A 25790-nucleotide genomic window follows, 5' to 3' on the forward strand; every position below is an offset into this window, starting at 1 on the left:
ATATTGGAGCATTAAGATCCGGAGGAGCTGGGGGGGGGGGCAAGTGCTACCCATAGAATATCTCGATGTTCGGGAAGAAGAAGAAAGAAGAGGCAAGCCTGCCGAAGATTTGGTTCCAGTCCCATTGTATACTGAGGAATCCGAAAAGGTCACTTATGTTGGAGCATTACTCCAGGAAGACTTGAAGCAAGAGCTTGTGAGGTTCTTGAGGACCAATCGCGATGTTTTTTCTTGGACAGCGGCTGACATGCCAGGTATTGATCCTTTATTCATGACTCACAAGTTGAATGTGAATCCTGATAGGAAACCGATTAAGCAAAAGAAGAGGAATTTCGCTCCCGAAAGGCAGGAAGCCATTAAATAGGAGGTAGATAAGTTGTTGGAAGCCGGGTTTATTGAGGAAATTCAATTTCCAGAATGGTTAGCTAACCCTGTCATGGTCAAGAAGGCAAATGGAAAGTGGAGGATGTGTGTAGACTTCACCGATCTGAATGATGCTTGCCCTAAGGATTGTTTCCCTCTTCCAAGGATAGACACGCTGATAGACGCCACTGCTGGCCATGAGATGTTAAGCTTCATGGACGGATTCAGTGGATATAATCAGATCCGGATGGACAAAGACGACGTCCCTAAGGTATCATTCATTACTGACTTTGGTGTATTCTGTTATTTGGTTATGGCATTTGGGCTTAAGAATGCAGGAGCCACATACCAACGCCTGGAAAACAAGATGTCAAGCATCTGATAGGTAAAACTATGGAAGTATACGTTGATGTTGATGAGATGCTAGTGAAAAGCTTGAATAAAGCGGATCACCTAGAGCATTTGAAAGAAGCTTTTGAGGTCCTGAGGACGCATAATAAGATGATGTTGAACCCAGCCAAGTGTGCCTTTGGGGTTGGTTCCGGGAAATTCCTTGGTCTAATGGTCTCCAAACGTGGTATTGAGGCCAACCCTGACAAAATAAAAGCTATCCTCGACATGGAACCGCCCAAAAGTATAAGGGATGTACAAAAGTTAACAGGTAGGATCGCAAGCCCTGGGAAGATTTGTATCCAAGTCAGGAGACAAATGCTTACCTTTCTTCAAAGCTTTGAAGAAGGTTAAGAATTTCGAGTGGACAGAAGAGAGCCAAGTAGCTTTTGAGGAACTAAAGAAGTACATGGCAGAGCCACCTCTCCTATCGAAACCCATTGATGGAGAGACCTTGTATGTATACCTGGCTGTTTCAGAACAAGCACTGAGTGCTGTATTAGTTCGAGAGGAGTTGAAAGTTCAAAAACCGGTGTACTACGTGAGCAAGGTTTTGCATGGGGCAGAGCTCAATTACTCCGTGATCGAAAAATTTGCTTTGGCCATGATTACGGCCTGAAGGAAGCTAAGACCCTATTTTCAATCTCATAAAATAGAAGTCTTGTCATACATAGCCCGAAGGCTAGTGGAAGATTAATCAAGTGGGCAATTGAGCTCGGGGAGTTCGATATCCGATACAAACCGCGAACAGCGATTAAGGCTCAAACTTTAGCTGACTTCCTCGTTGAATGTACCATTAACAACGGGGAAGTCGGGGGGCAAGAGGAAAAGATTGAGGACAAGGTTGAAAACAAGGGTGAAGTACCCAAGCAACCTAAAGAATATTGGTTACTATTTTTTGACGGGGCTTCAAAAACAAAAGGTAGTGGTGCAGGACTTGTGCTCCAAAGCCCCGATGGCTTTACTGTGGAATACGCCATTAAGCTGGACTTCCCAACTACTAACAACGAAGCCGAATATGAGGCTTTGATAGATGGGCTTGGATTAGCCAGGACCCTGAGGGTAAGGAACTTGAAGGTCTGTGGTGACTCGAAGCTGGTGGTTTTCCAAGTGAATGGTGAGTTTGAAGCTCGGGAAGACACAATGCTTAGATATCTGAGGATTGTAAAGACTCAAATGGCATTGTTCGAAGAATGTATTGTAGAATATTTGCCAAGAGAGGAGAACACTAAGGCTGATGCCTTGTCCCAATTTGCATCCTCTGATGATGAGGTATGCTCGGGAAGTGTTTATTATCAGGTTATGAGAACCCCAAGCATCGATGCAAAATTGGTTGCTCCGATTGATACGGGAGCCACCTGGATGGATGAAATCAAATTGTACCTTGAAAATGGCCATCTACCAACCAATGCTGATGAAACACGAAAGTTGCAGGTAAGGGCCCTTAAGTACGTGCTCATTGAGGGGATCTTATATCGGAAGTCGTTTGTCATCCCCTACTTGAGGTGCCTAAGGCCTGATGAGGCACGAGAGGCTCTTAGGGAAGTTCATGAAGGGGTGTGTGGCCAACATCTTGGAGGAAGGGCATTGGCTCACAAAGTCACCCGTCTAGGATTTTATTGGCCTGACATGCTAAAGCATGCCCAAGAATATGTGAAGAGGTGCGATCGATGTCAAAGGTTCGCGCCAATAGTGCGACAGCCCCCCTGAGATGTTGACATCTATCAATACTCCTATCCCTTTTGCCATGTGGGGAATGGATATCCTTGGACCGTTTCCACTTGCTAGTGCACAAAGGAAGTTCCTATTGGTAGCAATTGATTACTTTACCAAGTGGATTGAGGCCAAACCACTGGCCAAGATAACCACCAAACAGGTTGCTCAGTTTGTATGGGAAAATATTATCTGCAGGTATGGAATACCACGAATCATGGTGACAGACAATGGGACCCAGTTCAACAATGCTGAGTTTAAGAGTTATTCTGAAGATTATTCAATTGAACTGCGCTTCACCTCGATTGCTCATCCTCAAGCTAACGGACAAGCTGAGGTGGCTAATAGGATAATCCTTGATGGACTGAAAAAGAGGGTTGAGAAGGCCCACGGGTCATGGGCCGAGGAACTGCTTCCAATACTTTGGGCGTATCGAACAACTTGTAAAGTCTCTACCGGAACAACCCCATTCCAGTTAGCTTATGGAGCTGAGGCAGTCGTACCCCTAGAAATCACACATACTTCCTTAAGGGTCCAGCAATATGAGCCGGAAGCCAATGAGGAAGGCATGAGACTTGCACTCGACATGATTGATGAAATCCGTGATGAAGCTCATGCTAAGATTGTGGAAAACCAGAAGCGAGCTTCCTACTATTACAACCTACGAGTTAAAGAACGATACTTTCGAGAAGGAGATCTAGTACTTAGAAAGGTTGAAGCCTCTGGGGTGGGCCCCAAGGGCAAGATGGCTCCTAACTGGGAAGGCCCATATCAAATTAAGGCTGTTACGGGCCATGGCTCATACAAGCTTCAGACCCTTGAAGGAATTGAAGTCCCAAGAAGTTGGCACGCGACCAACTTGAAGATATATTATGTTTGATACATATCCTATGATAGTAGATATTAATAGTTATCACAAGAATAAGGTCATTTCGACCACTGCCATGTAGCTGAATTCAAGAATAGTTTATCTCTTTTACTATGATATTAATGAAAGTCCCGAGGATTTTTAGCCTTGTTTTTGTTAAAGTGTTATGAACTTATTTATGTTTACCTTCGAATAAAACATCCTGAAAATGGATAAAGGCTTGAAGCTGAGAAAAGATACTAAGTAAATTCCAAGCCCAAATATGTCGGTTAAAAGTCAACCGACCCTGATGGGCTATCACAATCACTAAAAAATGATTACGAGAATCCAAGCTGTAAGCCCAACCTAATCATTGGAAGACGATTTGGAGTTTTGAAATTCTAAGTGAGAATTACTTTGAATTAATCCCGATTCATGAAAGTTAAAGTTCCGGTGACTATTTCGAGATTTGAATTAACAAATCTTACGAGAGTTAATCTAAAATATTCTAAGTAAAGAATATTAAATGCACGATATGCAAAATATGAAACAAAAGTAACTTAAATAAATAAGTTAAAACCCCGAAGGGTATAAATATCCGAATAAGTTAAATAAATACAAGGATAAGCCACGCAGGGCTGAAATAGGCCTAGTCTAGGGGAGCCCGTCATCGAAAGCCTCCTCGTCCTGTTCCTTCCCCTGGAGTTGGGCCGCGTCTTGGGCCTCCCCAAGAGGAGTCTCATCCTGGGCTTCAACGTCTTGAGCTTTTTCCCCGAGATTCGCCCCAGTCTCATCGCTCTTCGACCTCGAGTTCCTCGGTCGGAATTTCCCCATCTTGGGAGTCAACTGGGTGCGAGTCCCCAAGATTCTCGACCTCCGTGGGAGAGGAAATTTCTTTCCCTTGAAGGTCTGGAACTGGGAATCGTTCCAGGGTAACTCCCTCAATTTGGGAACCGAGCTCCTCGATAATCTTAACCCAACAAGACTTGAACGTCTTAGGGAAGCTTGCATCGTACTCCGCCATCAGGAGATCCTCGTACTCTGGGATTTCTTGAAATCTTCAACGGCCTCCGCTCTGACCCGCGCCAACTCCGCCTCCAGGGTGCGGACTTTCTCCTGCTCCGCCACGAGCTCCGCCTCGACCTTCCTAAATTGCTCAAAGTTGGCGGCCGAGGTTTCGAAGTAACGATCACGGTCGCGTTCCGCAATCGCCTTCTCCGCCCTCACCGCCTTCAAATTATGCACGGCGGCGGCTTGAAGGTAGGTGTTCATCTGCACAAAATAAACGGAGAATTACTAAGTCAGAAAACACCTAAGTAAAAAAGGGGGTGAAAAATATTTCCAAGTACGGAAAGGAAAAATCATCAAATATCGGAAAAAGGGTATTTGGGCCTTACCGTGGCAACCGCTTGGGCCCCGAACATCTCGATCTGTAGATCGTCGGAGGACTCGACCACGTGAGCCCGGTCGCGCGGAGTCACGACGTTCTTAGACCGCTCAGCGGCGGCCCGGGCATCGCCCACGATAGTATCCTTATTCAAAGGCCCCATTGACCACGTAAGGACTGGTCCTCATCCACAGCTTTGGGTCTTGGAGCCAAAAAAAGCTGGGACTTTCTCCATGACTTCTTGGGCCTCGCTCTTCCTGGGCCTCTTGACCCGTTGGACTTCGGCCGGCACCACTTTTTCAGCGGCCTGCTCCCTCTTCGCAAAAAATGGTGTTTAATCTATCCAAGGCTTGCAAACATAAATTATGAAATGGTTAGAACACATGGTAAATAGATAAGGCCCAAAAGAAGTAAAGGTAAAGTAAAGTACCCTCTGGCCCAAATCGCTAAGCCCGTGTTCCTGGAGCGAGGCTTCAGAAACGAGAAAGGAGCAGTGGTGGATGGCAATCCCCGGTTAATTAAAATTTTTATTGCAGCTTCTTCCTCACCCCCAATTTTAAAGATCTAACAGGCCCGTCTTCGGCCCTACTAAGTCTGAATAAAAATAATCGGCCCAGTTCCCCTCATTTAAGTAAAGATAAAACCACTGTTTTTTCCAGTGGGGAAGTGAATCAGGGGCAGTGCCCGAAACAAAAATGCTACGGGCCAAGGTTCCTATACTGGATCTGACCCAACCCTCGTCATTGGGCGCGTTGACAAACTTAAAAAGGTATCTAAAAACGGAGACACTGGGCTCAATACCATGCTTTTTGCACTGAACCAAGAAACAATAAATAAATTTCCATCCATTGGGCTGGAGTTGGGTCGGACAAACTCGGGCCTAGCCAAGAGTCTAAAAACGAATTCAGGTGGAGGTAACATGAAGCCCGCATAAAAAGTCTCTTTATAAATACGAATGGCCCCAGGTTTTGGGTAACAGGCTCGATCATTTGGGCCTGGGGCCTCGGCCCTATAAGGCCCGTTGATGCCAAACAAATAGGCTATGGCATCAACGTCCTTTTGATCGTATTTGGAAGGGAATTTGTATGCATCTAAATGGAGTAAATTCGGAAAAGCTTGGCAAAACTCAGAAAGCAGATCGCGAAGAAAAAAACGCTTGCATGAACGAGAGATTTTTACCTCGATTGGCCCTGGGCTTGGCCGCAGAAGGCTGAGATAACTGAGATTGCTTGAGATGAAGAAGAATCCGCCATCGATCTTCAAAAAATGAAGGCTGATGAAACCCAGAAAGTGATGAAGGAGGATGAAGATTGATCAGAATCTGGGAAATCTTTAAAGATCGCCCGGAAACTGAAAAGGTTCTTGCATATCGGCCGGAATCTGGAAAAACTTGAAGATAGCCGGAGATGCGCCTAAAACTCGCCGAAAAAACTAGAGAATGTTTGAGAGTGTTTGGGAGGATTTCTAGCTCTTAAACTTGAAAATTATTTGGGTGAAATGAGAAATGAACTCTCAGTCACTCATTATATAGGCAATCTACAACCGGTTTACTTACCGGTAAACCCTAAACGAACTGGCTACAACACGTAAATGGGCCTGGGGCCGGTCATTAAGCCGTGTCAGAGGCGGAAGCCCACGAATTTGAAAAATTAAACCCTTTCTAGAAGGATCTCGAGAATTCTGGGGGCATTCGAAAAATTAAAAGAAAAATAAGCTATATAGGCCTGACAAGTTATAGACTAAGGCCCACAAACTATAACACTACTTGGCTCTCAGAAAGACATCTTCTACGCGTGGTACACACCATGTCTTCGTGGCGGGGCATGCAACACCCGGGCACATTCACTTGTTGAGCAAAAACATCGTTTATTTAAAAATAAATGATAATTTCATTAAAGTAATAAAGTGACTATGTATGGTTGGCGTGGTTAAAAACTATGTTCCTAGGCCAGGCATAGCACGCCTAGGAGCAACAACTTATTCAACCTGTGACAGGCTACACTTATCCACGCCCAGGAGACATGTTTCCTAGCCTGGTAAACAGCATGCCTCCTTGGCGTGCAATGCACGCCAAGGAAACATCATCTCGATCAGCCATGACTGGCCTAATCTACCCACGCCCAGGATACATGTCTCCTAGGCGTGGTGGATAACATGCCTCCTTGGCGTGGCTATGCACGCCAAGGAAGCATCAAAAACTTCAGCCATGACTGGCTTAACTCATCCACGCCCAGGAGACACGTCTCCTAGGCGTGGTGGATAACATGCTCCTTGGCGTGGCAAGGCACGCCAAGGAAGCAACTAAACAATCAACCACGGTTGTCCTAACTCATCCACGCCCAGGAGACACGTCTCCCAGCCGTGGCAGGTAACATGCCTCCTTGGCGTGGCAAGGCACGCCAAGGAAGCACCACACAAACCAGCCTGGCTGGCTTAATGCAACCACGCCAGGAGACATGTCTCCTAGGCGTGGCACCATACATGCCTCCTAGGCGTGGCACCATACATGCCTCCTCGACGTGGCAAGGCACGCCCAGGAGACACTTTTCATTCAAGGATTGATCGAATTAAAGAATTAAATAATTCTTTAATCATATTCTGGAAATTCTAAAAAATTGGAATAAATTCCAAAAAATCTGAAGGAATAAAGAAAGTTGACATTTAATTCTCAAAAATTATTTTGAAAGTTATTAAAAGGCTCAAAAAATTCTAAAAATTGGAATTTAATCCCAAAATTTCCAATAAAATAGAATTTAGCCTCGAAAAACACAAGAGCGCCCCAAGACCTCATCTCGGTAGAGGATACGGCAAAATACATGATATTAAAACCTCTATAAACTTTTGATAAATTACTACGATATTTGTCGAAAGTTGGGGGGCAAATGATAGGGATTAGGTTCATTAAGTATTACGACCCGATCCAATAAAGTCCCGTGTAGCCGGTTTAATCATGAGGAATTCCGCTTTGGCCCAATGGCGCTCCGAACCAGATATGTATGGGCCGTAAGGAAGACTTAGATGGGCTCGAGGCCCATACAAAGGTCCAGCTATGAAGCTAAGTCCTACGATACAACTAACTCTCGTGGATAAACGTCCCGGAGTTCTTGGTGAGATAAGAGTTCTGTCTTATCTGTTACTCCGAAGCGTACTTCGATACGAAGTCTGGAACGTGGAATCATACTTCCATCCAACTTCTGACTCCGAAGCGCCTATATAAAGGGCTCTACCCCTCATAACTAGAACTACGTTTTGGACTTGATTCTTCTCCTAACAGAAGATACGTAGGCATCTCGCACCGAGACCAGTCCAAAGCACGAATCGCTCACGCCCTTTGTTTTCAATTCCATAACACTTTTATTCATCCACATATACATATGCAGATACACACACACGCAAGAACTCTTCACCACTGTTCAAAATTTCCGAGTAATCGAGTTTTTAAATCCCTTTTTCACCGTCAAAATCTTGCCCAGTTTTGATTGTGAGACTAGTTTTAGAATCCCTGAGTCAAGAGCTTTCTATTCATACCAAAAAATTAACGATCCGTCGTTATTTCTCGAAGAGGGTTTTTGAAACTTTTCAAATTCTAGGCCAGATTTCTACGTGATTTTAGTGTCGAAAATTTGCGAGACCGATACCATAATTCTTAGAATTTCGAGAAGAACAACATACTTGAATTTCATCGAAATCCAAAATTCTTGAATTTAGGGTTTTTACGGAGCGTATTTAACTAATTATTTTCGTAACATAAGTGGTTATTTGTCCATTATTATTCGTGAAACGAAATTTCTAATCATTTTTAATTTTAATTAAAAATGGCTGCAAATTTGATATTCCGAAGACAAATTTCACAATTGTTGAAATTAATAATTTAATTACGCAAGCAAATTATCGACGCTGGGTTCGATATATGTCTGAGTTTTATTTTGCAAGATTTGCTTTAACTGAGCCTGTGATGTTTAACAAGTCTCTGCTTCGAGATTTCTTGTCTTCTATTTCTGTTGTGAATGTAGGACAGGTACTTGGTCTTACTTGTGTCATTCAGGGACGTACGCTATCTATCACAGAAAATACCATGAACACTGCACTTCAGTTACCAACGGAGGACTTTGAAGCAGTACCTGACAAGCTGAAAGGATCAATTTTTTCTATGTCATCCACTGCCAGAGGGAGCCAAATGGTGAACTTCCATCGAAGCTGTATGTCAAGCATTTGCCTAGAGAATGGAATTTCTTCTTTAATTCCATCTCCCATGTGTTTAATCCCAAGACTGGTGGATTTCATGGAATTACATCTTTCAATCAGGAAATTGGAATAGCTATTGCTCAGAATACAAGTATCAATTTAGGACATTTGATTATGGGAGCATTTCAAGATTCTTTGAGAAAAGCTAGAAATGTACTATTATATCCTCGATTTTTCCAGATTGTGTTGAATCAGATGCTGACCCCTGCTGAGCGTGCTGTCTATCCAAATATGGACAACATCATTTCTTGCTTCATGACAACAAGGGTGATTTTAATGCTGGAGAATCATCAGAACTACACCAACAATGAGCAAGTGGTGATCCCTGAGGCCATGCAAGCATTTCTAAATCAGAACGTGCCTCCACCACCTGTTCAACCTGTTGCTATTCCAGTGGTTGCTGAATAGGTTCCTATGCAGCAACCTGAGCCAGAACCTGAGCCAATTATTCAAGCAGATATTCCTGAGGCTCAGAATGTTCAAGTTGAGGAAGAGGAAGTGATAGTGGAGGATGTTGCTGAAGATTCCTCTGAACATGAAGTTCCATCTGACGAAGGAGAGGATTCTTTGCAGGACAATACCACTGATTCTGAAGATGAAGTGGATACTCCAATCCAAACCACTGTAGCTGCAACCAATGACAATGAAATGCTGGATATTGATGAGCTCTTCACTAATACGTACAATCCAGTACTTCAATCAGGTATGCCTACTTCTGATCCTGATAATTTGTCATTTAGTGCACCTGAAGATTGGGTTCAGAACTTCCTGGATCTCAATCCACTATCTCCACCTCTTGCGCGTGCCAGTGAATTTGAAATCCCACAAATTCATAACCCAGGCACCTATACACAAACTATTGTTGTAGAAACATCTCAACCCCTTAGCCAACCAATTGATATTTCTGAGCGCGAGGGAGAAAGTGCCTTAAGTGCACCACACAAGGAGACTGTTTCTGATTCTGCAGCTCTGTCTCGTAGTCAAGAAAGGAGAATAGAGCCTGAGGCATCTGCAGACATGTCTATTTCTTCACCACCTCAACCACATAATATTCCAATGCACAGTGAGGTTGCACACACAATTGAAGAATTGACGGTTGCTAACACTTTGTCGTCCATGTCAGGGATAGACACCGTTGTTTCTGATCCTATTCAGGGTCAAGTGCCTTCACAGGCTTCTGGGGGAAACTTGGGTGATTTGCCACAATCTCCACCCTCGTCTACCCCCCTGGGAGGAACATTCCCAGATCCCTTAAGGGACTCTTCACCTCTCGAAGGTGAACGGCAATCTGTTTCTGAGCCCTTCATATCAGGAAGTGTGCCAGTTACAGAGGACTTGTCACAAAGTCTTTCGCCGTCAAAGGCAGTTGTGGGAAACCAGGGTGCTTCGCCAATTCAAGGATCACATTCTTCGAGCCCTGTGTCTACCCACCCTGAGATTCCAACTCAGGATCCAATTAAGGACTCACTACCTTTGAGTAGTTGGCAACTTGTTTCCTATGAATCAGATTCATCTGACGAAGAAACTGATGACGAGGGCTCACGAACCCTCATTGCACCTTCTGTGACCTCTCTAGAAGAGGCTAAGAAGATTTCTTCTGCAGGTACAACTTCTATGGATGTTGGCACTTCTTTGAGTGAGAGGGAAACACCAACAGAACTTGATATACGAAAACCCTCTAACCCACTGAGTGTTCAGTCTATGAGTGAAACGAGAGAAACACCTGCAGAACGATCAAGTGAGAACCCCACAGCTCAACCTACAATTGAATCAACTATTCCAACTGTATTTTGTGACAGAATTTGAAGCTCTGAAATTCAAAGTTCAACATTTAGAAGCTGAAAATCTTGTTCTATGGGAGGAATTAGTGGAAATAAAGTCTACAATGGAGCAAAGGTTGCCTGCACTCGAGGCTAAGCTACTGGCATTGTTCGTACAAAATCACCCGCCTGTCACGCGGGTGACCCGGGTTCGATCCCCGGCAGCGGCGCCAAAAACTTGTTCGCACAAAATCACGCAAGCGTACGTGGTCACAAGTAGTAAAGAATCAAATTCAGTTCGTTCCCACAGAGACTGGTGTATTCAGAAATATGCACTTATGCACCAATGTATGATTATTATTCAATGCTTGGACAAATAACAAATTGGTTGGTTTTATCTAAATTAACTAAATCGATTCGACTTATGAAGCTAAGAATTAAAAACTAAGAGAATAACGAGTTACTAATGAGAATAAAAACATGGGATTCTAACTTCATCATATACTTTATTCAGAGTTATGCCTTATCGATATGTGATGGTTGATAACTAACCAGATAACACGAAACTGATACACGCTAACTGTCGTTATACGTGCACCATACTGCTACACATCCACAATTAAGATAGAAGGTAAACAGACACCAATTATGCTTAAACCCTATATGTCTATAGAATTTGAAAGCATAACGGTTGAAGAACAAGTTATCTATCAAGATTACATAGGGAGATGCAAGATGGTTAAAATCACACCACTAATCATGTATATCGAATACATAATCCTATGTTCGCATGGTAAGTTCTAAATCAATATATCCACTGTCGCTTCAATAAAGATTAACAAACAATCTGAGATGTTAGCTACGCATCCAAGACGAATAAGCACAACCAATACGAAGAAATCAACATTCATCACACAAATAATTAAGGCAAATCAACTACTGAAATCCATATATAAATCCGCTAGAATCCCACGATAATGATTAGTTCATAATCGAACTTCTCATCATCATGGGAATAAGAGTAAACATGGTACTAAATAGTCTAAACAATATTAAAAGAGTAAAACAAGAGTTTCCAAACAAATCCGAATGAGCATCCAAAAGTATCGCCCAATTGGAAGAAGACAAAAGAAAAACTATGAGTCTCGATCTTGATCTTCTCCGTAGCCGTCACGTGCCCCTTAGAATGTTTCTAGGTTATTGCTCCGGGCTTTTTCTTCCTTGTATATTTTGTATTTAAGTGCCCTAAGTTGACCGAGTCAGCAGCTAATCCAAACGGGTTTCAAAAACTGAATTTTCCACCTTCGGGAGAGCTCGGGCGCGCTCCAAGGCTGCCCCCAGGGCGCAGGCGCGCGCTCCAGGGCGCAGGCGCTCCACAAGGCTGCCCCCAGGGCGCAGGCGCGCGCTCCAGGGCGCAGGCGCGCTGCCAGGGCTCCCCCAGGGCGCAGGCGCGCGCTCCAGGGCGCAGGCGCGCCACAAGGGCAGACCCCGGGCGCTACCAGGGCGCTTCAGGGCGCAGGCGCGCTGCAGGACGCCCCCTGGGCGCAGCTCAGCCGCTTTAGGGCGCTGGTGATTTTTCTTTCTTTTCACTTCATTTCTCGACTTCCAATTCACCGTATAAGCCTGGAAAAGTCCATCCTCCCTCCATCTAGGTTCTCTACACACATCAACACAAAAACACATCAAAAATACCATATACTTGAGGCCAAATCATTAATTTAAGTCGAAACGAAGGCATTGCAAGTGGATATAAAATCCACTTATCACACCCCCAAACTTAAACTGATGCTTGTCCTCAAGCATAGACACACACACAAATACTACTAATGCAATGCATGAATGCAACTAAATGCCTACATCTATGGAATCATGAAGTGTAATCCTTGTAAACTTATAATCCTCAAAATATGCAACATTCTCGGCATTCATCTCTTTCACACATTAGCCATGTTCTCTTCCACTACAAGTGTGAAGTGCATCGTGTGTGCTAGCATGCTCTCTAGCGAAACAAGACAAAGACTATCAAACTTCAACAGAGTCCTCAACATGAGCCGTTAATAAGAACAAGGGTTAAACACTTCTTTACTAAAGAGTCAACTACAGTTTAGAGTCACTAAAGAAATCCTATGCCTCTCTTTTTTTTTTTCTTCTTCTTTTTCTTGCTAAGTCTAAGGTTGGGACGCTCCGCAGTGTAAGTGAGTCACGACCGCCATTCGACTTCGCTTATTCTCTTTTTTTTTTAAATCAAGTATTTCTCCAGTAATCAAGGGTTGTGAAAAGTCACCAAGAATTTTCTTATTCTAATACATTTGCACTTAATACCAGCACAAGTACATGGATCGTCCCTTTCACATGACATTGCATTCTACCCATTGATCTCAAAGGAGTACTTGATAATTTTTATTCTTTTTTTTCTTTTTTTTTAGAAAGACATATTCATCCCTTAACTCCCCCAAACTTAAGATTTACAAACTCTATGTTCAAAAAGGGAATAATCCAAATTCTACGCCCGACTCAACACAAGGACTCAAGAAATAAGTTAGTCTAAGTCTTATCTCTAGAGCATAGTGTAATTACAATTTCCACACAAGCAGTTTTCAGGCACAAGGCATCACATATAATCAAGACTGCTAGCCAAGAAATTATGCACATAAACTTATCATAGGACATCAACTTGGGAAACAACTTCAAGATTCATGCAAATGCAACTATGTGAATATATGAACTACTAACACATACTAAACACAAGCATATATATAAAAAATGAAAACGAACTAATATGCAAATATTATGAGATAATATGCTAAACTATATGCAACATGCAACATATATGAACACACACTACTACTAGTCCTTAGATTACCACCCCCAAACTTAAAATATTCAATGTCCTCATTGAAGGTGATAAAAAGGATCGAATGTACCTAGAAGTCGGGAGGATCACCCTCCTCGGGTGGAGGATCAGGTGGTGAATATACCATGCCATCTCCAAACACTGGCCAATCAACCTCCACACCAATAGCTCGAAAAGCACTCCCAAGAGTTTGAGTCAAATCCTTTGCAAAACGGCGGTGAATGTCATGCATGTCATCTATGCGCCGTGACAACCTTCTAAACTGCACATCACTTAAGAGATCTGGTGGTAGTTTGAGTTCGATTATGGGAGCTTCTTCAATAGATGGTTTAAGATGCTCCTGAAAATTTCTAAGCTCTTCTACTCCTTCATCTTCGAAATCAGAAACCCTTGTTAAGACGCTCTCTAAGGTACATGGCCTTGGCTTTTCCTCCATCTTAGACTTTTCAACAGCTTCTAGTGGCTCCACCTTAAAGCATTCTTCTTCGTCGGTTGGAAATTTCATTGCGTTGAACACCTTAAAAGTGACTCTCTGATCTTGAACTCTCATTGTAAGCTCCCCTTTTTGCACATCGATTAAAGTTTGACCTGTAGCTAAGAACGGCCTTCCCAAGATAATGGGAATCTTCTTATCCTCCTCGAAGTCTAGAATGACAAAGTCAGTAGGGAAAATGAGCTTATCGACCTTAACCAAGACGTCTTCCACTATACCTCTCGGGTATGTGATGGACCGATCAGCCAGTTGTAAGTGCATGTTTGTAGGTTTCGGCTCCGGCAGACCAAGTTTCTTGAAGACAGACAACGGCGTCAGATTGATACTAGCTCCCAAGTCACACAAACACTTGTCGAAAGATAACTTGCCAATAGTACATGGTATTGTGAAACTTCCGGGATCTTTAAGTTTCGGAGGCAATTTCTGCTGTAACACCGCACTGCACTCCTCGGTCAACGCCACAGTCTCCAACTCCTCAAGTTTAAGTTTCCGAGATAGAATACCTTTCATAAATTTAGCATAACTCGGCATTTGTTCTAGAGCCTCCGCAAAAGGTATGTTGATTTGTAATTTCTTGAAAACCTCTAGAAATTTAGCGAATTGTTTGTCGAGCTTATGCTTCTGAAGTCTCTTCGGAAATGGGGGAGGTGGATACACTTGCTTGACCCCAACATCAGCTTTTGGACTAGACTTCTCGGCTGATTCCTTGCTTGCTTCCTCGCTGATTTCATTCTTATTAGCTTCAACAACAGTTTTTCCACTATTAGACTCAGATGAGAGCACGGGTGTTTCAACCTGTTGATCACTCTCTTCCTTGTTTCGCTCTGTTGCTGATTCATTATCCTTCGTAACCTTTCCGGACCTCAAGGTGATAGCTTGTACCTGTTCCTTCACCTCTTTCCTACCCGGATTGGCCTCAGTATCACTAGGAAGAGTTCCTTGTGGTCTATTAATCAACGCATTAGCAATTTGCCCAATCTGATTCTCCAAAGTCTTGATTGACACCGATTGGCTTTTAACCATAAGTCTTAATTCTTCCAATTCTGATCTTTCGTTGGAAGACTGTCCAGCCACCCCATGATTTTGTTGCTGGAATCCAGGGTGTTGGAATTGCTGCCTCGGTGCAAATTGTTGTTGAAAACCAGAAGGGTTGAAAGGTCCAGCTCCTTGCTGCTGAAACTGTTGCTGCGGTTGTTGCATGAAATTTTGATTGTTGCTCCAGCTGAAATTCGGATGATTCCGGTTATTAGGATGATAAGTGGCTGGTGCTGGCTGTTGAGACCTCTGGAAGTTGCTCACAAACTGAGCGGATACGCTAGATATAGCACACTGATCCGAAGAATGTGCACCCGCACAAAGCTCGCAAATATTAGGTGGTGGTTGAACTCCCAAGTTAGCTAAGGAATCTATCTTCATAGTAAGAGCCTTAATTTGAGCAGTCAAGGCTGTAGTAGCATCAACATCTAGAACACCTGCTGCCTTGACCTGATGAAGACGCTGATTAGGATTCTGATATTCATTCGCGGCCATCATCTCAATCAACTCATAAGCTTCATCATAGCTCTTAGCCCATAGAGCTCCACCTGATGCTGCATCGAGCATTGGTCTCGATTGAGGTCCCAAGCCATTATAGAAGCAATTAATCACCATCCAATCAGGCATCCCATGATGTGGGCATTTTCGAAGCATCTCCTTGTAGCGTTCCCAAGCTTCACTTAAAGTTTCACCAGACAGCTGAGAGAATTGAGTGATAGCATTCCTGATTGCAGCTGTTTTGGCCATAGGGAAGAACTTAGTAAGAAATTTTTGAGCCAGATCCTCCCATGTCGTAATAGATCCTGCAGGAAGAGAATGCAACCATCCTTTAGCTTTATCCCTCAGAGAGAATGGGAACAACCTCAACTTGATGGCATCGTCAGTAACACCATTGAACTTGAAAGTGTCGCAGATCTCAATGAAGTCCCGAATATGCATATTAGGATCCTCTGTCGGAGAACCCCCAAACTGCACTGAGTTCTGTACCATCCGAATAGTGCTCGGTTTGATCTCAAAAGTGGTGGCCTGAATTGCTGGCCTGACAATGCTCGACTGAATATCATTGATTTTAGGCTCAGAGAAAGCCTTAAGAGCCTTAGTATCATTCACAACTGGTGGTCGATCACCCATTGTAGTGTTCACTTTCGTTTCTGCTTTTGCCAATGCTTCTTTACGGGCCTGAGAACGTGTTCGCATACACGTCACTCAAGTACCTGAAACACACACAAACGAAATACAAGTGAGAAAAGAATCCAAGTCACTGAACTTTAACGACCACTAATGACAAGCACATAAACTAAAATAAAACACCGAGTCCCCGGCAGCGGCGCCAAAAACTTGTTCGCACAAAATCACGCAAGCGTACGTGGTCACAAGTAGTAAAGAATCAAATTCAGTTCGTTCCCACAGAGACTGGTGTATTCAGAAATATGCACTTATGCACCAATGTATGATTATTATTCAATGCTTGGACAAATAACAAATTGGTTGGTTTTATCTAAATTAACTAAATCGATTCGACTTATGAAGCTAAGAATTAAAAACTAAGAGAATAACGAGTTACTAATGAGAATAAAAACATGGGATTCTAACTTCATCATATACTTTATTCAGAGTTATGCCTTATCGATATGTGATGGTTGATAACTAACCAGATAACACGAAACTGATACACGCTAACTGTCGTTATACGTGCACCATACTGCAACACATCCACGATTAAGATAGAAGGTAAACAGACACCAATTATGCTTAGACCCTATATGTCTATAGAATTTGAAAGCATAACGGTTGAAGAACAAGTTATCTATCAAGATTACATAGGGCGATGCAAGATGGTTAAAATCACACCACTAATCATGTATATCGAATACATAATCCTATGTTCGCATGGCAAGTTCTAAATCAATATATCCACTGTCGCTTCAATAAAGATTAACAAACAATCTGAGATGTTAGCTACGCATCCAAGACGAATAAGCACAACCAATACGAAGAAATCAACATTCATCACACAAATAATTAAGGCAAATCAACTACTGAAATCCATATATAAATCCGATAGAATCCCACGATAATGATTAGTTCATAATCGAACTTCTCATCATCATGGGAATAAGAGTAAACATGGTACTAAATAGTCTAAACAATATTAAAAGAGTAAAACAAGAGTTTCGAAACAAATCCGAATGAGCATCCAAAAGTATCGCCTAATTGGAAGAAGACAAAAGAAAAACTATGAGTCTCGATCTTGATCTTCTCCGTAGCCGTCACGTGCCCCTTAGAATGTTTCTAGGTTATTGCTCCGGGCTTTTTCTTCCTTTTATATTTTGTATTTAAGTGCCCTAAGTTGACCGAGTCAGCAGCTAATCCAAACGGGCTTCAAAAACTGAATTTTCCACCTTCGAGAGAGCTCGGGCGCGCTCCAAGGCTGCCCCCAGGGCGCAGGCGCGCGCTCCAGGGCGCAGGCGCTCCACAAGGCTGCCCCCAGGGCGCAGGCGCGCTGCCAGGGCTCCCCCAGGGCGCAGGCGCGCGCTCCAGGGCGCAGGCGCGCCACAAGGGCAGACCCCGGGCGCTACCAGGGCGCTTCAGGGCGCAGGCGCGCTGCAGGACGCCCCCAGGGCGCAGCTCAGCCGCTTTAGGGCGCTGGTGATTTTCTTTTCTTTTCACTTCATTTCTCGACTTCCAATTCACCGTATAAGCCTGGAAAAGTCCATCCTCCCTCCATCTAGGTTCTCTACACACATCAACACAAAAACACATCAAAAATACCATATACTTGAGGCCAAATCATTAATTTAAGTCGAAACGAAGGCATTGCAAGTGGATATAAAATCCACTTATCAGGCATCTCAACTATCAAGAGAGGATTACTCAACTGAGGGGGAGAGAGCAGCAGAAAAAGCACGAGGAAAGCGGGTGATCATTGGAGTGTCAGAAGAGCTGATTGACTCTGCTCTTAGAGGGCAATCTAGCTATGATCATGATGAATACATTCCAGAGTTTGTTGACACTGACAGAGTGATCAGGATGGTTGGAGCTGATGATGATCTAGAGGAAGGAGAAATCCCTCAGAATGAAGTCTTTGCTGATGAACTTGCATATCACAATGACATTTTCCTTCCTGAAGAGTATGAAATTGCAAATCCTTAGGACATCGCTGATGTATCTAGAGATCATGCTGGGCAAAGGAGAGAAAGGGAAAAGTTAGAAAATCAGGGACGGATTCGAAGGGAAAGGAGTCTTGCCAACTTGCATAAGGAAGGAGAAGAATGGGATGCTGCCGGAGCTATGTTTGACTTTCCAGAGGTCTATCAAGATAATGATGATGCAGAGGTGAAAGATATCTTTGATTCCTTCAGGAACAACTACAAGGATCTACATGACTACCATGAGGTGTTGAATGATATCATTTCCACTGTATCTGTTGCTGTTCTTCCTAGGAGAGGATGGATGGTAAACATATCATTTGAGCTGAAAAGAGAAGGCCATGGACTCAAGCATGTGTCAAGTCAGTTTCTCAGAGATCTCTGTCTAACTGAATTGTTTGTGGTAAGAAACAAGATCATCTCAACTGACAGAAAACACAATGAAGTATTCAGGGACAGGGTGGAAGAATGGATCACTGACATTGGCGTTGAAATTCATGACAAGCCTTCAGTTATCAAGTATTTCAAGGATGGTATGATTCAGAGTATTGGACTCACTGATGAAGCATTATCAACTTACTCTCCTAGAATACTGAAATATCTAGAAGCTCAAGTGAGAGAGAAGTGATCTAGGACCAGCAAGGGAAGACTAACTGCTGAATTCTTATATGCTAAGTCTGAACTTTGCTGCTATTAGAGACTTGGAATAATCTGCAATCAATCGTCGGCAACCATATCCACTGCCTCCACTCAACCTTGAAGTTCCTGAAAATCCAAATGAACCTGTTGTCACTTACAATCCAACCTCCATTATATTCAAGAAGAAGAAAGATTCTGAGGCTACAGCTATACCACTGGAAGATATTGGAAAATTCTCATCAAAGAGAATTACTCGAGCAGTTGGTGGTGTTAAGTGGTCTGTGGTCAAGGAAGATAAGAATGTGCTCAAGAAACTGATTGATCTTCTGGAGATAAGGAAAGCTGTAGAGACTGTTCACAACACTTCAAGAGTTCGGGCTCATCCATCAAGGGTCATCATGAAAATTGAAGGAATGGAGCTTAATATCACTTTCAAGAAATTGAAGAAGATGGTTCATCTACAAACTTTAGAGAAGATGAAGAAGAATCTAGAGCAACCACCACCTGAGAATACATTGGAGCAAGTGGCACTGAGCACTATAACTGCCAGGATTGAAGACATAGAAAACAAACTCACTCAGAAGAAAAAGGAGGATGCTGCAAAAAGAAGAGCTGAGCAGTATCTGATCAATGCAAGAGCCAAGAAATCAAGGAAAGATTAGTTCAGGCTAGAGGAACAATGGCTACTTGTATTTACTTTTGAATTCTGGAAATTGTAAGATATAATCCAGACTGTACTTAGTATTATTTCCTGTTTTAAATTAGTGTGCGTCATTGTGTCAGTTGAGTTATCCTCTTAAAGGATTTGCTTGTCGAACTCTAACAAACAAATAGGGGGAGATTGTAAAGCATAATGTAACATAAATGTAATTACGATAACTCAACACAACAACAGACAGGAAACAATACGTAAGTATAATACAGGAATCTACAGGCTGGAGATCCGATACGAATAGACAAAGACAATCAAGATATCTGAGACGAACATCCGTCCACTGGAAGAAGTTCATTAATATGTTCAACCCTCAGTAATGAATAAAGCTCAATCAGTTTCTGCTATCAAGATTGCCTGAAGATCAAGTATCAAAGACCAAAAGATTCCAGTATATCTATTTTGATTATTTATAATCAAATTTATCGAAGCAACATCAAACCCGGAATGACTGATCAAGTATATTATCAAGCAAAAGGATTCAAGGAATTATTTCATCTCTAGTCGTTCGTGAACCAGACCAGTGCACAGGACGTCAGGACATACGAAAGTATTCAGTGGATTCGATCAACGAATTATTTGATCAAGTCTATCTGTGCTGCATCAACAAAGAATTAAATATATATATATATATATATATATATATATATATATATATATATTATTAAGTGAAATTTACTTGAAACCTTAATAATTCAAGTAAATTCATAAAACAATTAATGATATATATATATATATATATATATATATATATACATATCTAACAAATATAAATTACAAGTAAATGTTTGACTTTAGTCAAACTTGCGCCTGTATGTATAAATACAGTGCTAATTCACTTAGAAATTTTCTAAGTGTAACACTGGTACACTGCAACACGGAAGAATGATTCAAGGCGCAAAGTTTGACTTAGTCAAACCCTGCGCTAGTTTCCATCTCTGGAAAATGGCTAAGGATGGCTCTTCATTGTACCACTGTTGAGGCGCAACAATTGGTCAAGCGCAACATTTGACCTGGTCAAATGTTGCGCCTCTGACTAACATGCCTTGGCGCAACTTCGTTCTCATACTTAGAATAATTCTAAGTCATGTGAATACTCCATTGTGAAGAAATGGCGCAACTGTTGACCAATTGGAGTGAAACAATTGACTGAGTCAAAACAAGTTCAACCACTCAGAAATTTTCTAAGTGCAGTGCAACACTGGACAGAGTGTTGGCGCAAGGTTTGACCAAGCGCTAACTTTGACTTTCCCATGGAGTATTCATTTAGCGCAAGTTCAACTTTGGAGTTAGTTTTATTTTGGAAAATTCAATTTAACTACAGTTAAATTGAATTCGTCCAGGACGAACTCAATTCGTCCAGGACGAACTCAATTCGTCCAGGACGAACTCGTTAACCATGGTTAGATGTTGGAAGCCTATAAATAGAGCTTTGTGTTTTCATTTGAAAACAACTACACACTTTGTAAGTGCACACACTATGTAAGTGCACATAGTTAGAATATCGATTTAATCGAGAGTTTGTATTAGAGTGATTGTAGTCTCTGCAGCCGACATTCGTGTTGGAATTTGTAGCACCTGAGGATTATTTTAATATAAGAATATTCCCCGACTTGCTAGAGTTGTTTGATTACGATTGATTTTGTGACGGACCCAACTTAAATAACCGACTAAAGCATGCATATCGATAAATATAATTAAACTACAGAGTTATAAATATTAATCTACAAGTCTAAATCCACACTCCCGGAATCACCAGGAATGAGTATGAACAACAACTAAAGTTATTACAACCCAAATAGAAATCCAAATTAAAACTAAGTCATTACTACAAGTTTTAAATCCCAAAAGTTCAAAAGAAATTAACTAGGGAACTACGAGTTCCCAACCTGTCCCATCATACGGCGGAAAGCAATCCCGTTGCCTGAGGTGGATTTACGTGCGGTCTGCTTGAAACGGGCCATTCTCGGGTTTCACTGAAGGGTTATAACAACAACAATATAAATGAGCATAACGCTCAGCAAGAGAAAGCAGTAATAAAACAGTTCACAATTTGCAATATAATCAAGTGCAAAAGCATCAACAGATATCACAAGGTATAAACACAAGTAAAGGTGCAATGTGGGATATCAATTTATTGGAATTGGAAACACACAGCGCTACGAGCATTGGGGGGTGATCAGCCCACACCAAGCTCCGAACCACATAAAGTGATTCAACCAGGGAGGATCCTCGGCACACATTGGCCATAAACAGACATCTGGCTCCCCGCTACTGATGCTGCAATAATTGACTGGCGCCTCAGTCTTAATAAATTATTATCCAATTCCTTTTTAAGGTCATTTCAATTCAAATCATTTTCAGAAAAGGGGTCTTGATCAAAGACAAGTTATAAGCAAGGGTGTTTTCAAAATACAAGTGATCTTTCAAAAGTAAAGGATGTTATTAAGATCAGGGTTCCAAATGAGATAATTCAGGTTAATGTGGGGTATCAAGTTCTCATTATTCATCAAGGACTATTGGAGTATAATCATGTGGGTGTAGGGTAATATCACATGAAAAAGGTAATTCAAGTATTAAGGGTATTATTGGAATCCAAAGTCATGATCACAAGGGGTAATGAGGTAATTCAATCCTAAATAAACAGTAATTCAATATTCACAGGGTTTACAATTATAAAGCAAGTATAAAGGAAGAGTTTCACTTGCCTGGATAAAGCTTACTGCACTCTTGTATAGATGCTTCTAGGGGTTCCTTGCCTGGCCTCCTACTTGCACCTATAATTAGTAGTATCCTCGTCACTAACTACCCTTTCGCGTATAAATATACATATATATATATATATAATATATACATATATATACAATATACACTTAAACTTAATTAAAACAAGTAACATAATCATCAAGTAATGCACATAACAAGTAAAGCATGGCATTTAGTTACTTAACTTATATTACTTAATATCTCTAATTATTCCTATATCAATTAAGCATTTAATCAAGTAGCACATAAGGTCTAAGACCAATACCTCCTAACCATACTCTAATGACCTCAAATTAACAAATTAATAGTAAGGCACACTTGTGCCTCACCTCCCAAGACTTACAAGTGAAGTGCAACCTAAGTGACTCACTAGTATGCTTACCTTGGCGACACTTGGGTGCCTTGGTAAAGAATGCATCTACACTAAGTGAATTGACTTAAACTAACTTGCACTCTCTAATATGACTTAAAACTAACTCATGGACTCAATATGAGGTCAAGGCCTCACTGATGACACACTCAAATGCAATGCACCCTAAGTTGGTACTAGAATGTGACTCCATGTGTGACACTTGTGTTCTTTAGTGGAAATGAGGCATCTCCACTTAGGGTATTGACTCCAAACCAATTTCTAAAGGTTGACACAATCTTAAACTAACATTATGAAGTGGTATGACTCAAAGGTATTGCCTATATGGGTCCTTAAAATTTAATGCACTAAAGTAACCATTCTGCCTTGGCAGTTTGGCACCTCTTGGGGGTTTAGGCAAAAACAAGTGTTTACACTATGTGCCTTGGTGAAATTGTGACTCTACTGGGTACTTAAGACTTAAATATAAGTTGTGCACTTGGAATGACACTAAGGCCTTGCTCAGGCCTCCTTGGGCCTCTAAGCAAAGTTGGCACAGAGCACCCTGCCCTGCTGTGGGGACTGCCATGAACTTACCAACTTGAAACTCACTAAACTCACTCACTACACCAATCCAGTGATTCAAATAGCTTCCTAATACTTCCCTAAGCTCATCTAAATCAAGGCCCCATGAGGGCCTCCTCATTGACAAGGTGTTAACCACTTAAGGACACATTTAATCTCAAAGTGCCCTGTTCTGGGGTGTACTCTGAAATTTGTGTGTGCATCTATGTAAATGATTGTTTTTATGACTTTTATGGCTACTGGAGACTTGTATACATCAAGTCCCAACTCCAGGAGACTTGGGCCTATGAGGGCCTAAGCATGACACACCTATTTCTCATGGTTTCTAAGGTGCAAAAATCTGCCATGGTGTGTGTGTGACTCCTTCCACCTTAACACCCTTCAAAACTCCTCAAACCAACAAACCAATCCACAAAACCTAACTTACAATATACATGCACCTACTGACTAGCTACTCCAAGCAAGATATCACAAAATCCAACCTCATATAAGCATAAAACCGAGGCATTTGTAGAGCAAAAACAGAGCAGAATTTCAGGGAGCATATATGAGCAAATTTTCGAGTATATCAACATGGTATTCACATAATAGCTACTGATTACTACTAGATATCATCATACACACCATAAACCATCATTTTAACACTTAGAACATGGCATGCATTACTCAAAAATCACATACAAAACTCAATTTCGAAGCTTAACACTCGGTTTTCAAATAACTCAACATGCATCACTAGAGTTTCTTTTACATAGCTTTATCTCATCATATAACATCAAAATACTAACATGCAAGGGCTGAAATCACACCAAAAACTCAGCAAATCATTATACCTTTCGAATATACAAGAAACCAAACTCAAAATCATGAAGTTTCAAGATCATCACATACATATATACATTCGGCTCCTCTTGAGAGTCATTGCCAAATGTGATGAATCAAGAGGATGCCTTGGTCAAATAGAGGTATAAACCCATCCAAGATCATCTCAAGTTCATCTTTAGGAGCCACCAAAATAGAGACCCTAAGCTCATAAGAACCAAGGCCCTATTTCGGCTCCAAACTCAACATGCAACCAAAGGTCTAACCTCAAAATGAAGATGCAAGCTTGAATGGTGGAGTTCTTGACTTGACAAGCTTGAAATGTTAAAGAAAATGAATAAAAATGGTGGAGAATGGTGGTGTATATGGTTCGGCCGAGAGAGAGAGAGATGAGGGAGAGAGAAGAGAGAGATGAGAGAAGAGGGTTTTGATTTGGTTGGTGTGTGAGAATGAGTGGAGTGTGGTGGAGTGTTCAAGCATTCTTGACCATTTGACTTGACCAAGATGTGGTAGTGGAATGTAGAAATGACCAATCAATCCTTCTAGCTAGTGTTAGTGTAAAATGCATGCAAGGGTAGACTAGACTTTTGATAATTAATAAAAGTGTGATTAAAAGAGTATTAAAAGGAAGAGTTTTAATAAATAAAGTACAAATCTATAAATCATGAAATTAATATCACAAATAATATGAGATTTCAGAAGTTTAATAAAATAGTTTTCACAAATTTTGGACAAGAAATGAATTTTAAAAGAAATATTACAAGTAGAGCTCTAATAGTCACATTTCACATAATATAAAACACGAATATAATACACGTAAAATCTCGAGAAGAATATATACAATGAAACGCTATTTTACAAGTTAAAGCTTATCGGCTACTCGCAATTTTTCAAATATCACTAAATCGCATATATCTCAACTATTATTTAATCGGGTAACGGCAACGATCACATTTATTAATGTAAAGTCAAAACCGTCGCAACTAGTAATATTATTTAATCGCGTAGCGAGAATTATTCGCCAAAAGTCATATAAGTACATTATAACGACATACGAAAGTCATGTAACGATAAACGAGTCAAATCACATAGTTTGGCAATTAAAACACGAAATTTTATATATCACCAAAATGAAATACTGTAATATATATAAGTCAAATATTACAGGCGTTACATCCTTCCCCCCTTAAAAGGATTCTGACCCCAGAATCTAAGTAAACAAATGAGGATACTTATCTAACATATCACTTTCTAATTCCCACGTTGATTCTTCAACTTTGGGATTCCTCCACAAAACTCTAACTAAAGGAACTGTCTTATTCCTTAACACTTTATCCTTTCTATCTAGAATGCTAACCGGTTGCTCGATATAAGACAAATCGAGCTCTATCTCAACTGGTTCATTCTCTATGGTGCACTTGGTGTCGGGGTTGAACTTCTTAAGCAATGAGACATGGAAAACATTGTGAACGTGCTGCATTTGAGGCGGTAAGGCTAGTTCGTACGCCACTTTCCCAATTCTGCTTAGAATTTCAAAAGGACCAATAAATCTTGGACTCAATTTTCCTTTCTTTCCAAATCTTGCTATTCCTTTCCATGGTGACACTTTCAACAGAACGGCTTCTCCAATTTCAAACTCAACATCTTTTCTGTGCGGGTCAGCATACTTTCGTTGTCTATC

The 25790-nt window shown here is 41.5% G+C and overlaps 2 protein-coding genes and 1 non-coding gene across 3 annotated transcripts; 2 read left to right on the forward strand and 1 right to left on the reverse strand.

Moving 5' to 3' along the window:
- Positions 1-756: 756 nt before the first annotated feature.
- On the forward strand, positions 757-3346 carry LOC135152047 (uncharacterized). The gene is made up of 4 exons (XM_064091501.1): positions 757-1024; positions 1092-1287; positions 1428-2414; positions 2665-3346. The coding sequence occupies exons 1-4, from the start codon at positions 757-759 to the stop codon at positions 3344-3346; spliced, it is 2133 nt and encodes a 710-aa protein (XP_063947571.1).
- An 8969-nt stretch (positions 3347-12315) lies between these two features.
- LOC135152049 (uncharacterized) lies at positions 12316-15654 on the reverse strand. The gene is made up of 5 exons (XM_064091505.1): positions 14935-15654; positions 14635-14847; positions 13974-14526; positions 13650-13796; positions 12316-12362 (listed from the first exon to the last, which is right to left on the reverse strand). The coding sequence occupies exons 1-5, from the start codon at positions 15652-15654 to the stop codon at positions 12316-12318; spliced, it is 1680 nt and encodes a 559-aa protein (XP_063947575.1).
- Positions 15655-15712: 58 nt separating this feature from the next.
- LOC135152523 (small nucleolar RNA R71) lies at positions 15713-15819 on the forward strand. Its single transcript, XR_010291698.1, has one exon. It is a non-coding gene; the product is annotated as a small nucleolar RNA R71 (small nucleolar RNA).
- Positions 15820-25790: the final 9971 nt, after the last annotated feature.

This window comes from Daucus carota, chromosome 4 (assembly GCF_001625215.2).
Source record: "Daucus carota subsp. sativus chromosome 4, DH1 v3.0, whole genome shotgun sequence".
Taxonomy (NCBI): Eukaryota; Viridiplantae; Streptophyta; class Magnoliopsida; order Apiales; family Apiaceae; genus Daucus; species Daucus carota.